Here is a 16721-nt window from a genome sequence, read left to right on the forward strand (position 1 = left end):
CCCTACTGGGGATGTGCCCACAACCAAGGTATATGCCCTTGACTGGAATCGAACCTGGGACCCTTCAGTCCGCAGGCCAATGCTCTATCCACTGAGCCAAACCAGTTAGGGCTAAAATGGTTTTAAATGTAGATTATAAAAATGTAGATTAATTTGTGTCCCATTCATTTATTCACTCAGTAGTTACTGAGTTCCAACCCTGTGACACGCATTGGACATAGGTGGGCACTGGACCCACAATGGCAAACACACAGATACTATTTCATGTTTCTCTTGGCAAAGAACCAACCTTCAAAGTCAGATGTGCCCTCCAGTAGCGAGTCAGTTACACGCATCACTAGTAAGATGGTGAGGGCCTCGAGAGTAGGAACGGGACTGCTGGGACGTGTGGTGGGAGAGTCAACCAGCAATCCCGGAGTGCCTTTACAGGAAGCACGGAGTTGGCACCCGGCTTCTGAAGAACTTCCACAACGCACAGGCTCGTCCTGCACAGATTCCGTGTGAAACGCGGGCTTTATATTGTCGCCCTTCTCTCAGCACGTCCCCCCTCGTCTGTGCTTGGAGAGGGTTCTCGGGGCGCAGAGCCCTGCCGGGGAGGCCCCACAGTCTCAGGCTCTATTTTCTATGGAAACTGCTTGCTCTGTTCTATGAAGAATGACCCTGTGGAGTATTTTCAGGTCAATATATCCATCTTTTGGGATAATCTGAGCCGGGACTAGAAGGTCACAGCTGACTGTGATGTAGGACGTAGGCATGTCTGGTGGCGGCAATCTGGTTCCCCCAATAAGTGTTTCCGAAAACTCTTACTCTTGGGTACGCTGTGAGAAGCCCAATCCACTCAATTCTGTGTGGTTCGTAGAGTCCTTCGGCGTGTGCTGGAGGGTGTGCTGGGGCGTGTGCTGGGCTGGGGCGGGAAAGACAGGAGACGGGGCTCCTCCCGTGACATGGGCCTCGGATGGAGCAGGGGTAAAGTGTGGGCTGTGATAGTGTGAGCTCTGCGCGGAGAGTGCACGTGAGGAATGAGAACCCCACGGAGGCAGCAGAGCCGGCCGGAGCGGCCCCGGGGCCCAGGGGAGTCGCAGGAAGTTTGAGACACGGGGGAGAGCCAACCCGAGGGAGCAAGTCCTTCTTGAAAATGTGGCCGAGTTCATGGCCGCCGGGATCTTAGGTTTTCTGGGACGTTCTGTGAGTCGCAGGCAAAGGACACTCCCTCTCTCTGGACCTCACTCTCATGGTCTCTGGTGAGGAAACGGAAGTAAATGAACTCGCTCGCTCACCCCTGTCCGTTCTAAAAGCCCACGACGCTCTGTGGAGGCTTGTCCTGGAACCTCTGAGGACATGAGGAATAATAGGGGCATTTTGTTCTGGGTTTTATTTCTTTAAAGATATTTTTGGAAGATAAATGAGAAATAATTTAAAAAACCCAAGTAAGTTCAGGTAAATCAAGGGCTGAAAGAACCCGCCCACTCAGACACGGACACAGGGTGTCTCCTCACAGGTACAGCCGGGGAGACACACCTGTGTCCCTAGAGTCAACAGCACCTGAGTGTTGAGCACAGCAGCACGGGGGGAACAGAGCGAGCCCCCAGGGTCGTGGGGGTTGTGTAGGGAGCAGGTGGGGTTTAGAGGAACGTGAAGGAGGCGGGGAGTGGAGTCTGAGTGTCAGGAGACAGCTGTCCAGGCGGAAGGGATGGAAGGGAGGGATGGAAGGGAGAAGGCACCAGCATGGTAGGGAGGAGGCGGGCTGAGAGAGCCGTGGGGGTGGCAGGGCTGAGGGAGGGGATGTGGAGATGAGAGTGGTGGAGGGCCAGGTGACTGGGGCACACGCAGGGGAGCTGAGGCTGCTGGAATGAGAGGAGTCCTTTCAGCAGATAAGACGGGAAAGGCCAGAACGGGAAGGGCTCCTCTAGCAAAGGGTGGCTGGAAGGGCAGATTGGGAACATGACCTCGAAGGAGAACAGCCAGACGCCCCGAGCCTCCGTGTCTGGAAAGGCGGGAGGAAGCGGCGAGCAGGTCCGACGCATGCCCACGCGGGGTATTGTGGGTGAACCATGATGTCATGGGTCGCAGTGGCTACACGACGGGTAAGGCAGAGCCCTCGCAGACCTGGGAGCTTTCCGTGCGTTAGGAGACAACCCGTGTTCCTGCCGTGGTTCTGACCTGACGTGTGATGAGCGTAAGAACATCAGAAGGAAGCCTAGGACAGGATCAGCTCCCTTTCCTCCCCGGGGACTCTCTCCGCATCTGTGACAGGCGGTGCCAGGACTCGTGAAGAGTTAAAACCTTGCTTTTAGGGCAGAAGTTAAGCACTTAAGGTCACATGTCTAGTGGATTCTAGTTTTCTCTCGCTCACAGAGCTTTCTCGGGGTGTTTTGGGGGACTGTGCAGCGTGTGGCAGCTCTCGGTAGGGGCGCTCTGTGGCAGGTGGTGCCATGCAGTGGTGCCGGGACACACGGCCTCGTTTCTACCCCCTCTTTTCTCCAAACACATATTCCCCACATCCACCAGCCACAGCGCCGCGTTTTGCCAATGGTGAGACAGGAGGGAAGTACCAACTTTTTAAAAAAATATGTTTTTATTTATTTCAGAGAGGCAGGGAGAGGGAGAGGGAGAGAGAAAAATCAATGTGAGAGAGAATCATGCATCAGCTGCCTCCTGCACGCCCCCCACTGGGGATCGAGCCCCCAGCCCCGGCATGTGCCCTGACCGGGAATCGAACCCTGACCTCCTGGCTCATCGGTCGACACTCAACCACTGAGCCACGCCGGCCGGGCAAGTTTCAAGTGTTTAAGGTGGAAACTATCAATAGGTGGTTAGAATAAGTAAGTGATGATGAAGATAGAGCCCGAGTCGGTGTGAGGCGAACACTTAGAGACTTCCCTTTCCCCTTGGATTGAGGTTTACGAGCCTCATTATTTAAACTCTGAATCCCCCACTCCCAGTTTCTTACTTTCTCGAATGTTATGAACGTTTATAAAACAGTCCGTATAGGGAGTAACTGGAACCTACGATGAGTCATAAATCCCTTCGGCCTAGGAACTAGCCAGCGTTGCTGCGAAGGTGGCGGGCGGCGAGCCCGTCCTGATCCAGGGGAGAGCGCGTCTCGGTGACTGTCCGTTTCCGCCCGACTGTGCGTAGCTCCAGCCGCGTGGATGCCCTGAGGCCACTGTGTGGGGTGGGGAGAGGGCGCAGGCGGTGTGGGTGCGTCTGAGGGCGGCCCCGCAGGGGTGAAGGCGACGGATGTTCCTCACGGCAGGCAGCCCTCCGGACGCGCTGTAGGGGCGGATCCACACACTGGCTGTGGCCCAGACACCAACAGGCAGCGGACCCATCACATTAGCCGAGACCATCCAGATGCAGTTGTCTCCCCTGAGAGCCGGGGGCCTGTAGGGGGACCAGCAAGGGGCCTGTGGCCTGTGGGGGGGACAGCGAGGGGCCTGTGGGGGGCGGGCAGTGAGGGGCCTGGAGCCTGTGGGGGGACAGCGAGGGGCTGGGGAGAGACCCCAGCTATAAGGAAATATTAGTGCTTTCAGTTCGTCTCATCCATTTTCTTCTTCTCTGTTGAGGGATTTATTTTTACATAAGTTCAGAATTGCTTGGAAAATGACGGAACTGAATGAATAAAATGCTGACAGTGGTAGGCGTTTGTGGGAAGCTGTGGGTTTACTGTTTTCACTCACATGTAGGGTCCACTTGCTTGCCGGCAGGCTCCTGCCAGGTAAAGGTGGTGCGGACCTTAACCGTGTGCCACCCGTGTAATGCACACACTCGCCCCTGGAGCGGTGCTGCTGCTGTTGGCAGAGCACAGCTTTCTTCCTCCCCAGGTTGAAACATTTTACCTGCTTACCCTCCTCCCACACCCCAGCCCTGTCACCAGTTTGTGATATTCCTCGTGCTATTAATGTTTTTAATCCTCACCTGAGGACATTTTTCTTACTGATTTTTAGAGAGAGTGAAAGGGAGGGAGGAAGAAAGAGGAGAGGGGAGAGAGGGGGGGAGAGAGACATCAAAGTGAGAGAGAGAGAGAGAGAGAGAGAGAGAGAGATCGAAGTGAGAGAGTTACATTGGTTGCTTCCTGCACGCACCCCCAATGGGATGGGGAGCAAGGGGAGGGAGCGAACCTGGAACTGGGGTACATGCCCTTGACCAGGAATTGAACCCGTGACTCTTTGGTCCACGGGCCGACATCTAACCACTGAGCCAAACCAGCCAGGGCGTGTCATTAATTTTAAAGCTTCAGTTAATAAACAACGTGTCCCCTTATTTATTGTCATAACATCCAGAATGGTGGCTTCTAGTTTAAAGAGCTTTTAATATGCTTCAAAGCCCCCATAAAAGAGTGAGAACTAATCCTCGACAAGCAGCGCCGTCGCCCCAGGCAGTTTATGGGGATTCCTTTCCGTCCCGCCATCACCTGCCAAGTGATGCCGAGGGCGGCCGCGCCTGTGACGCGGGGCGCTGCGAGGCAGGCAGTCCACGCGCCTCTGTGTGGCTCTCCATCGCTCCTCACTCCACTCCAGGAGGCCAGCTCGACTCCTTAACTTACAGGGAAGGACCCTGGGACGCAGGCCATTGGAGGGTCTGCCACATAACTGAGTGACGGAGCCTGGAGAGCAAGGCTCATAGGAAGTTCCCAAGCTGCTTTCCCGAGATGCGGGGGCATTCGGAGCGGGTGTCCATAGCATGGCTTCACCACGTCCGGAGTCAGGGGAGCTGGGCGGCTCTGCGTTGGGAGCCGCGGCCCACGGTTGGAACTCGTGACGTTGCAGGGGGCGAGGGGAGTGGAGTGGCTGCCGAGGGCTGTGGGACATTCCGGAAAAACGGCTCCGTACCTTCACGCTGTGATGCCCTGAGCATACAGTGATGGTAGATAAGAAAACTAGATAGACAAATGGTCAAGTTCAAAACCGTTCTCCACCTTTGAGATTCAGAAACCAAAGTTACCAACCACGTGGTTGTCAGGGCTGAAGCAGGGTCAGCTGGACTCTTCCAGAAACAAGCAGTGGTCACGGATGAGTCTCCGCGGACAAAGGCAGACCCTCTCCCCCAGGCAGGGCCGGGGGGCCTCCGTGGAGACTGGAGCGAACATTCTCTCCATCAGCCCCTGGGGCTGGGCCTTCCAGCCGGGGAGCCAAGAGCGAGAGGTGTAAGGAGAGAGGCACAGTTTGGGGGCTCAGCACTGGATCTGCCCCCCGCCACTCCGTGATACCCTCGCAGGCCTCCTGACGCCCGCGCCTCCCGCACAGGACGTGCCCTGCGAGGCCTCGCTGGGTTAGCAGCCTGGGCCGGCCAATAGCACAGCTACTGGAAAGAGGGGAATGAGCACACAGACCACATCTTTCACTACCAAGGACTTCACAACCAAGATTCCAAAACACGTGAATGAATCTAATGCTGGTCAAACAGCAAACAAACCAACAAAACCTGCCCGACCGGTGTGGCTCAGTGGTTGGGCATTGACCTAGGATCCAGGAGGTCAAGGTTCGATTCCCAGTCAGGGCACAGGCCCAGGTTGCGGGCTTGATTCCCAGTGAGGGGCGTGCAGGAGGCAGCTGATCAATGATTCCCTCTCATCATTGATGTTGCTGTCTCTCTCCCTTCCTCTCTGAAATCCATAAACATATATTTATGATTAGAAATGTTAAAAATGAGAAATATTTATTGAAATAAAAGCTTTGACAGGTAGGGTTAACTCTAGACAGGACAGCAGTGAAGAGAAAAATCAGTGATTTGTTAAGAGTGTTAAAGGAAACTAATTTTTAAAAGATGCCTGACAAGCAGTTACGACGCCGGGAGGACAGGCGGGAAGACCCCAGTCTACGCCGATGGCATTCGGTGGAAGGTAACGGAGAGTGTGTGCGAGACATCAACTGAAGAAATGAACGTCTTCAGGAGAGACTCACCTGAGCTCTCAGGTTGCAGTGGTCATGTCCGTGTCGAGCTGGACAAATCCACATAAACATGTGGTTACAGACATGGCACTGAGGCTGCAGGACAGTGAGAGCAGGAGAAGGTCTTGCCGTGGACAAGAGGCCTTTGGGGAGCCGCTCCCCCCTGTGCCCCTGGCCCAGGGTCCGGACCTGGGAGCCAGAGGTGCAGGTGGCCAGAAGCAGTGTCTTCCCCATTAGCGGGCCCCATGCCAGTCCTGGCATCTCTAGCCCTGTGGTCGGCAAACGGCTCATGAGCCACATGTGGCTCTTTGGCCCCTTGAGTGTCGCTCTTCCACAAAATACCACGTGCGGGCACGCATGTACAGTGCAAAGTTGACTTAAAACTTTAAAGTTTATTAAGTTAATTTTAGGGAACGTTGTGGAGTGAAAGAAGATGTAGTGTCGAGGATTGAGACAGGCATGTTGAGATGGTTTGGACATACAGAGAGGATGAACGAAAGGAGACAGACGAAACAAGTACACAAGACGAGTGTGGATGGGAGAGTTGGAAGGGGTCGACCTCAGCGAACGTACCTCCATCAGATTGAGGACGTCTTTAGCAAAGGCCAGCTTAGGAGTACCCTCATTAAGTTAATAACAATGGACCTACCTATATAGTTTAAGTTTAAAAAATTTGGCTCTCAAAAGAAATTTCAGTCGTTGTCCTGTTGATATTTGGCTCTGCTGACTAATGAGTTCGCCGACCCCTGGCCTAGGCCACAGCTCTGCGCAGCTCTGAGGAGCCTTCTTTCAAAAAGGCCCTAAAACGCAAGTGGAAATCCACCTGCCAACGATCAGAGTCTAGAAACTGTGTTAAAACCCAGGGGCTGGGGCAGGTGGCACCCACCTTGGCTGTGATTGTCACAGCCTGCATGTTGGGGGCAGGCCACTTAATTCATCTGTACATGAGGGCAGTCCCTCTCTCATTTACCCCCACAGTTTGTTACATGTGAGCTTCAGGCATGGGAGTTCTTTATAGGCTGTAAAGCATAGAATCATAGGAGATTGTTCTTAATTTAGTACAGAAATCGGGGGAAGCTATGGTTCCTGGCCTCTGAGAGCTTATGCCTTAGACTTATAACAAACAAAACCCACCAAGAAATTAAAGCTGTTTGCAAAGATACTTATAACCATAAGCACAGATTCTTGTTGGTGTACACCAGGTGCGGGGTGATAACAGGAACGGGGGGCGCGGGGGGAGCAGGGTAGGTTTAATGCTATAAACACACACACACACAAACCAAGTACCGTGAAGGGCCGATGTAGTCCCCTGGCTGTTAGGAAAATGTTCAAGTGCCACTTAGATTTAGGCATTGTTAACTTTTAGCCATGTTTGCTGTATCTGTAGGTGACTCCTCTTTTGTGGTCTCTTGATAGTTAATGACAAACATCACTTCCTTTTACACCAAAGAATTCAGCCCGCCCCTCCTAACAAAAGGGGCGTGCCCACATGACCACAGCACCGTGATCAAACCTAACCAGCCGACAGGAGTTCCCCAACATCACCTAATAACTCGCCGATACTCAGATTCCCTCCGTTTCCTTAAACACCTTTATAGCTGCTCTCTCTCCAAATCAGAATCACGCATTCTGGTCCAGGCAGCATAGGTGAGCGTCGACCTATGAACCAGGAGGTCACGGTTCGATTCCCCATCAGGGCACATGCCCGGGCTGCTGGCTCCATCCCCAGTGGGGGGCGTGCAGGAGGCAGCTGATGTATGATTCTCTCTCACATTGATTTTTCTCTCTCCCTCTCCCTCTCCCTCCCTCTCTGAAATCAATAAAAAATATTTTTAAAGAAATCCCACATTCTATTCACACACATATTTATTAGTTAAGTATTTTTGGTCTCTTTCATCTGAGAACAGTCCTTCTACTCCCCTCCCCCTCCCCCCCCCCCCCCCCCCCCCCCCCCTTCTCCCCCAAGGCGTAACAGGCAGGGATATGCGTGATTTGTGTGGAAGAATAGTCTGGATTTGTATAATTCTTTTTTTTTTCAAAGTGCTAGGTGTTCCTCTAATAGTGCTTTTCCTGAAAAGGCGTGATGAGTTGCAGGGTCCACTGATGTACGGACACTTCCTGTTGCATCACACCCAGGCCGTCCGGTCAGGCCCAGCCGTGATTGATCATGAACGGAATAGGCGGGCTCGTTTGCCTGCGGCTCCGTCTTCCGTGCAGACCATCTCTCTCTGCAGCTCTCAGGCTGCACACGGCCCCTCAGAAAGCCTCTCCGAGTGGCTCTGAGCCCATTCGTCCTTGTCCTCGGTCCTGCTCTGTGGCATCGCACGTGGCGGGTTTCTCCTCCGTCACCCTCCTCCCGCCAGCGCTCCGTGGAGGACAGCCTCCCTCAGCCCATCGCCCGCACCCGCTTCCTCCTGGAAAGGCTCGGCCTCTGTTCCCTCCAGTTACCAATTTCGAGAACAAGAAATTCATGGAGTAGTCACTTCCAATGGGGGCAACCCAGATTTCTCTTCTGTTTCTGTTTTTGAGGGTTACTATGGATTCATCGATTTTTTTAATACTCAGTGTTGTTCTTGTTTTAAAGCAATTTACAAGTACAAAGTATTATTATTTTTTTAATTTGTTGAGGCTAAATGTGAAGCCTGAGTCCTAATGGAGTATAGATTGAAGGGGGGGGGGGGGGGTTAGTCAGAATAATGTTTTCTTTTAAGCGTGTGTGATTAAAGCTCCCAGTCACTTTTTTTTTTTAATTTATGGGATGCTCTTTCCTGAACGCCTCTGAGTACCTTAACCAGAGTCTCGCTGAACACAAGGATGTCAAAAAGGCACATTCAAATTGTTCGCAGAATCAATCAAAAATAATGAGGTGCGAGGAGAAAGTTGTATCCTTGATAATTACATCTATCAGTATCAGAAAACAAAAGAGAACAATCAGGAAATGACAACCGCACTCCCAAGCAGCACATTAAAAAAGGCTAATGAAAAAAGTCTCTTTTAAAAATTGTACCGAATTAGCATTTCAAGTCAATTGACAACTTAAGCGCTGGTGAAGGCCAATCTGGGGCCCAAACAATGGAAGTTCTGTCTCTACTCTTATCTGCTTTTGAAAGGAGTGAGCTCCCCTGACTTTCCTGTTGTCTCCTATGTAAATGGGGCGATTGTCCTAGGGAAGTGGCAGTCCTCCTGTACCTCCAGGGCGTCACCCCGGGGCACTTACGGGCTTAATTGGCGGTTCTGTGTGTTAGGGGCTGACCTGGAGGAAGGGGAGCAGGGGGGCAAGGTGTCCAGAGCTCTCCTCCCAGCGTTCTTCCGGTTCTGCCCGGAAAGGGGTTAGTATCTCTGCCACCTTAGACAAGGGGTCCTGAGTGTAGCGTGCGGACCCGTGGGTGGGAGTAGAAGGAGAGCCGGTTGAAGCCTAGAATTAGGGAGAATTCCTTCCTAAACCCAGAGCTGGAGTGGACTCGCCTCCAAGAGAATGAGCTCCCCAAGGCCACCTGTTCAGAGGTTACGATCGCTTTACTCAAAGACGGGGCGCCAGCGGGCAGGGCTCTTCACATTCCGCTAAGTCTACAAAAGGGGGTGCGTGAAAGGTCAGTTAAACGTCCTTTTTTTTAAAATGAGGGTAAAATCGAATTTTATGCCATGGCTTTAAACAGAAAACCTCAGCACATCCCGACTTGCACATCCCCGTTTTGTCTTGGGAACGGAGATGCGTGAGGAAGTCAGGTTCACCGCACAGCATTGTTACGGTCCTGGTACCTCGTTTTGGGTCACATTAAACTTCATTTCATCTGGCGCCAAGTTTAGCAGCTTGTATATAAGAATATGACTTTGTTAAAAAGAAAAGGAAGTAATGTTTTGTTACTATAAGAAGCATTCAAACCCGTAAAGAACTTCTGTGAGTTTATTTGAGCCAAACTGTGGGCAGTTGCCAGGAAGCAGAATCTCAACGGATTGGGATGATGCTCCTAGAATGGCGGGTTCATACATTACAGCCAGAGGAGGAGACAGTAAGTGGGCTGCGTGAAATCCACTGGTGATAGATTAGGGAGGCCGGAGCCAGCCAAGGGGCCGGGGGAGGGGAGACCCCTGGGATTGGATAAAAAGTAAAATGATGGACACATAACTTCTCTTACTTAGGTGGGTGCAGGAGAGTTAACAGTCAACAGTTAAATCAGTGACATTGAGGGGAAAAAGGAATATTACTTTGACATCCCAAGATACGTTATCATAGATGCAAAAAGACAACAGGATCCGTTAAGGTCACGATGGGCCTTTGTGGAGGAAGATACTGGCCTAGGGCGTGACTACCCACCATAAACTGCTTTTTAATTTAAAACGTTTTGATTTCAGACCGTCCTTTGTGGTGACGTTAGGTCTCTGAGTTGGCAAGGCCGCCACACAGGCCTTCCCTGAGCTGGCCAGGTTCGCACGCGGCCCCTTTTCGCCCACAGTTTTAAATACCATCTGATGGGTAAAATTGTTATTCGAATTGCCAGTAGTGACAAACGCATTCTCTTTCCGTGACAAAGGAAGCCGTATACATAGATCTTCAAATGTGTCCGCTTATTTGGAAGATGGTAGTGGTGCTAGTATTTCATTATTTTGGTTTGTCAAGTGATTTTATTCTTTATTATTAGACCAGGAGGAAAAAAATAAAAAGCCCTCCGATATTCCGCCCACATACTCATCAGTCATCATTTTTGGAGACGCTCGCCGACACGCTGGATGCTTTACTGGGCTAACGAGAGAAAGGCTGGCCGTTAAGTTTATGCCTCTTTGTTTTCCAGCAGGGTGGCGAGTCAGGAGTGATGCTGGAAGTATGCTAATAAACAACGTGTAATGGAGGTCAGCCGGGAGTAAGAAATATTTCCTAACTAGTTCTAAAGGGAAATAACGTTGAAAAAGGGAGAGAGGTTATTTATGCCACACGTGTTGCTCTATATGTCACCATCAAAACCATCCTGTGGACAGCTCCGCGCAGTAAATCTTCCTGGTGCGTGTCAGGGCGTTCGCCGTCCCTGGGAGATTGAGAGTCGGGGCCTCGCTCCCGCCTCGCGTGCGGGCCCGTTAGACGGTGGAGGAAGCTCCCATCCGATCCGCGCCTGGGCTGCCGTGTTTCACAAGCAGCACCCGTGTCTGCCGCAGCGGCAAACGCTGTTGTGACAATAACGAAAACTTGGCGTTCACGGCCTTTCTAGCTTTAATCACGCAGGAAAGGGCACAGTCCTCGTGCCTCACGTTGGTTTTGTTGAGTCCTCTGCGCGTCATTGCAGAATCGCAGGCTGCTCCGTCCTGCGGCTGCTGTCCGCACACCAGGTGTGTGTGCGTGCGGCGGCGAAATGACAATCCGGTGAGAACGCCTGAGCAAGCGGTCATTGATGTGATTTTACAAATGTCATTTTCTCACATTCGGGAGATTTTAAAACCGGGTTATTTCATGATGGTTTTAATTATAAATATTAGGTTTCATCGTAGAGGAGTTTCTGTGACTGTATTCTGGAAGACGTAACCGGTGCCTTATTGAGTTCGTCTCCTAGTGCTGAGCCAGATGTGGGACACAGCGGTAAAGATGTCAGGTCATACAGGCTGCTGTCTCTCAGAGCCCAGCGTGTAGATTCCAAGGGCTTCTTTCTCTTCCCAGTTGCAGGGCCCTGTGACATCAGGCAAATACTTCCTCGGGCCTCAGTTTCTTTACTGGTGACACTGGAAGTATAACTCCCGCTCTGTTCCCTCCCGGGACCTGGTGTAAAATGATGAATGGTGTTGGTATGTTCACTAGGATAAGAAATTATATGAATTCCTTATGGGGGAAAATATGTATTTAAATGCGAGGACTTACCAATTTTTGAAAAAATCATCTAGATTTCAGACTTCAGCTGAAAATTATAATCTCTACATCTCTTAGCTAGATCCCCCGAATCTTAATTTATTGGCCATTTTATGTAGGGCAGTGGTTCTCAACCTTCTGGCCCTTTAAATACAGTTCCTCATGTTGTGACCCAACCATAAAATTATTTTTGTTGCTCCTTCATAGCTGTAATGTTGCTACTGTTTATGAATCGTCATGTAAATATCTGATATGCAGGATTTATGAATCGTCATAAATATCTGATATGCAGGATGGTCTTAGGTGACCCCTGTGAAAGGGTCGTTCGACCGCCAAAGGGGTCGCGACCCATAGGTTGAGGACCGCTGATGTAGGGGTATCTAGAAGCAACACCACAGTTATTTTGATCAGAATGAAAGCCTGACCTTCAAAAACACTGGTTTCTTGAAACTCCACCACCACGTGTTACAGATTTTAAAAAAAAATACTCGCTTCTGTGTTTGACTTTAGGACGCTTTAAAAATACATCATGCCATCATTCAGTGCCTCGTGGCTTCCAGCTGTTTGCCACTGAAAGCGTAGTGTTGGGAACCAGGCCACGAGGTCTTAGTGAGGAGCTTGTGTAACGTGGCCCAAGCAGCCCACGGTAGGTTAGTGAGCGAAGTCTGTAAGACCAGCATCTCAGAAAAAGCTGCGAATAGGGCTGTGTGTGTGTGTGTGTGTGTGTAACAAAGCCGTACAAAGTGCATACGTCTAAGTAATTCTGTCTGTACTTGTTTTCTCAGAAGAAGACCTATCAGTGCATCAAGTGTCAGATGGTTTTCTACAACGAATGGGATATTCAGGTGCATGTTGCAAATCACATGATTGGTGAGTGACCCTCTAAACCTTATTACGGACGGATGTTTCTCCTGCTTGTGTCCCTCCCTGCCTTGTCCTTACACAGAGTTAAAGATGAATTAATTGCTCAGCCAGCACTGTGTTCCCTAAGCATGATTGATTGATTGTTTTTTTATCACTATTAGTCGGCCTGATCACGCATTAGCACGTTTCCTTTTCTGCAAGGGCCAGTTTAGACTTCTGCAGAGGGTTACGTGTCTGCTGCCCGTCAGAGCACAGGTGATTAACAAATTAAACTCCTAATCACGTGCGCATTATTGGGAACGGACAGGAATGGTTAATGAACTGGGTGTTCGCTTTCCGTGGAGTTTGAGACGGGTTTTAATTTCAGAAGTTATTACGGTAATGGCACGGCTGCTGCTGCTGACGCATCTTTGTTTCAGAATCCAAAGTGGGGAGCTGTTGGGATGGGGACACATAAATAATTCAAATGGCCACGAGCTGGTTTTGACCTGGATGGTTCCACCAGCCTGGAAGTGATCGTGATTGAAAAGGTCACGGAAGAATTTGGTGCTCCTTGTTTATTGCAGAAAATTCACACAGCTCTTGAGAGAGGGCGTCTGGGCCGAGCCCCCGGGGTCCCTGTGGACCAGTGTTCCCGGGATGTTGCATCCATCCCCGGGGCCGGAGCTAAAAGGATCCTTTTGCCACTTGTGCACGGCGTCCCATGGTCCCTTCGGTCCTGGGGGCGCGCCTCCCATGCTCTCTAATTGGATAAGCACTTAGGAACAACGCTGAGAGTTCTACCAGCCGATTAAACTTTGTCAAGCAGATCTCTTTCTGCCAGTGAAATGATAATTGCTGTTTCTTTAAGCTGTTTCTGTACTCACTTGTATTTTTATACGATGAGAGTGTTTTTTATTTCTTACTGGCTGCATGGCGTTCTGTAACACCACCAATAATTGTGACGTAATAGTTATAAAGTCTGATTAACCTCGTGTTCTCCTGTCGCCAAACTCGAAGACAGGCAGGAATATGCAGCAGCAGCTTCGCAGAATGTTCTGTGGGAGGGTTACTCCCACTGCTGCCGCTGACCACGCAAACCAGCCGTCCCAAACGTCTAAGGCTCTTGCAGATATTAAAAAAGACAAATTCAAAGCATGTTGGGAAATTGATTAATAGGTTTTCAATAGGATTTGCTTTATCGTTTTCAAATGACGGGTCTCTGGGAGGATCATTGCTGATAAAAGACTAAGTGCTTAATTGTGCAAAATGGAACGTGCATGTGACAGCTAGACCAGCCTTGGGCAAACTACGGCCTGCGGGCCGGATCCGGCCCGTTTGAAATGAATAAAACTAAAAAAAAAAAAGACCGTACCCTTTTATGTAATGATGTTTACTTTGAATTTATATTAGTTCACACAAACACTCCATCCATGCTTTTGTTCCGGCCCTCCGGTCCAGCTTAAGAACCCATTGTGGCCCTCGAGTCAAAAAGTTTGCCCACCCCTGAGCTAGACTATTGGTCACTTTATCGCTGTGTTTCCCAGGCTTAAGGACTAGTATTGTTAGCGATGTTCTTGAACATTGAACAGCATGTTGTTAACTGTGACAGAATAACAATGACAACTTGACTGAATGTTTAAAAGAGGGCGAACTGCGAGATTCAAACAATGCGTTTTCTTGCAGTTCCCTTCCATTTGGGACTAAAAAAAAAACTCTCCATAAACTTTCAAAACTGCTTTTTGGGGGCTGGGGAGGGTGGATTAGAAGTAAGTTCTTCTTGTCCCAGAAGTTTCATACTTCCAGGCGCTGTCTCGGGAGCAGAGGTTTGGAGGCGACCATCCGCGACTCTGCGCTGTGCGCAGGGCACACGGGCTTCGGGGAGGAGTGCTTGCCGCTCGTGGGCATTGAGTGGCACCCGTGGTTCATGAGCCGTGTGTGGTGTGGCCTCGCTTTGGTTCTGGGTCTGCTATTCGTCCAGGACGGAGGAGCGGACCACGTGTCTCCGCCGCGTGGCTGACGTCCTGGCGCGTGGGAGGCCCGATTGGGTGCGGGTGGCAGGGCTTTCTGACACCCGGTTCAGTGCCCTTTGTCCCTGAGGTTCGCGGCCGGTCCTGGCCCTTCCTTTCAAGTTGCTCGATACCCTCCCTTGGCATTTCCTTTGATTCCTGGCTGCATTCGTGCGTCTCCCCGGCGCCCCTCCCTCCCCCGCCTTACGGTGGGTTAATAGGACACTCACTCTCCCTGGGGTCTGAGCATTTAACAGCCCGCCTTCTACCAGCGACACGAACGCTCCTCCTCCTCACGGAGGCCCGTGACTTAACAGTCACGCTGCTTTTAATAAGAAAGCATGTGGTCCTCTTGCACTTGCGGCCTGAACAGCTGAATAGCATCCATTGGGTTGTCCTGTCTGTTGACTGTGCATCCAGGCCCTCACACTGCCTTTGTGTCGTTACATCCGGGGCGGGCGGAGTGGAGCGGGGACGTCACGGAGGCTAAGATACCCTTTTCTAAGGCCCCAGTGTGATGCTTAGTCTCTCAAATGAGGCAGGCGGCCTGGCTGTGTTGGCTGAAATTCCTCCACGGAGGGTAGGTATGTGCAGGTTGTGGATCTGTGTATGTTTTTGTCTAATCAAAAAGTCATCGCAGCTGGACACGGAGCGGGGAAGAGCGATCAGCGGCCGAACCCCTCGCACTCTCTGTGCCAGCGGGTGCCGGTGCGTCTGCGGAGTTTGCTTTACCTTTCAAGCCCCGAGGAAGGATCGCGCCCCCGAGGGAAAGCCAGGTCTGAGGGGGCGCCCTGCGGGCCACTCGCATCCCTTCTCTAACCGGGTCCTCCGTGTGCTTCCCTGTCGCACACGTGTGTGAAGGCGGCCTGTGTCAGGCGGCCTCCGCGCTTCTTCCTGGCCCCGGGCTGTGGGCCAGGGACACGCGTGTGAGGAAAACCATCACTGTTTCTAGCAGGTCCGCACCGGAGCCGGGCTGCCTCGGTGCCCGCAGCCAGTGGTGGACACGTGGTCTGAGTTGCAGGAATAATTATTCCATGAAAATGCAGGAGGGATTTGACTTGTGTCTATTAAGGAAAAAAAGGAAACCTCACACGCCACCCCCTTTTGACACATTTCAGTAAGAAATCAGACCAGTGACTGTATTCAGGGGTTTCTTTTCTTACACACACACGCGCACACGCATTCACACACACACACAAACACGTGTGCACACACGCGTACATATACACGCGCACACATGCACACACGTGCACACACGTGCACACATGCACACGCACACACATTCACATACACACACGAACACATGTGCACATACACACGTGCACACATGCACACTAAATCAGACCAGTGACTGTATTTAGGGGTTTCTTTTCTTACACACACATGCGCACACACATTCACACACACACATGAACACATGTGCACATACACACGTGCACACATGCACACACGTACGCACATACATATTCGTGCACGCACACACACACACACACACACACACACACACACACGAGCTACAAAACACTTGGACCGCCTTCCTGGGAAAGGCTTCCCTCTCAGTCGCACAGGGGAGAGCCTCTCCCTGCTGCCTGGTCCCTCCACATAGTGCAGTTGGGGTTTGCCCTGAGGGTGCAGAGAGCAGCCATTGTGCCGGGCGCCCTGCAGCTCATTCCTCAGGCTCTTTGTCAGCTCAGTGCATAGGTGCCTCCGTCCATACGAGCTGTTACATCTCCTTCGAGGGTGCTGTGTCACTGTGCTTGGTACGGGTCAGCCCAGGTAGCGATGAAACTGCAGAACGCAAGTGGGGTTAACCCAGCGAGGGCCCCGCCTCCGAGACCCAGAGGCCCCGCAGCCGTGAACGAGTCAGATGCTGGGGTGCGGGCCGACGAGGCCGTGATGGAAAGAGACGGACGCTTTGCCAACAGCTGTCCGTGAGAAGCTGCGTTTTCTCACTCTGGTAATTCTTGACCAATAATTGCCGTCCTCTAATGACCTAGTTCAGTTACAGAGAAGTCTCATCCCTACGGAGGTTGGCGTTTCGACACGCACATAAGTCCCCAACGAGACGTGTGTTCCAGCAGCCACACGCACTGTCTTGGAAGCGCAGGAGCAACTGCGCGCGGCGGGGTGGACACCCGCAGGCCCTCT

At 51.5% G+C, this 16721-nt stretch overlaps 1 protein-coding gene across 1 annotated transcript in view; it reads left to right on the top strand.

The window, feature by feature from the left end:
- The window catches only part of ZNF521 (zinc finger protein 521), a 250078-nt gene that overhangs the window by 110011 nt on the left and 123346 nt on the right, over window positions 1-16721 (top strand). Inside the window, 1 exon segment of the mRNA XM_014546151.1 lies at window positions 12507-12591. Coding sequence (XP_014401637.1) covers window positions 12507-12591 — 85 coding nt within the window.

Source organism: Myotis brandtii, unplaced genomic scaffold, assembly GCF_000412655.1.
Source record: "Myotis brandtii unplaced genomic scaffold, ASM41265v1 scaffold433, whole genome shotgun sequence".
In the NCBI taxonomy this organism is placed as follows: Eukaryota; Metazoa; Chordata; class Mammalia; order Chiroptera; family Vespertilionidae; genus Myotis; species Myotis brandtii.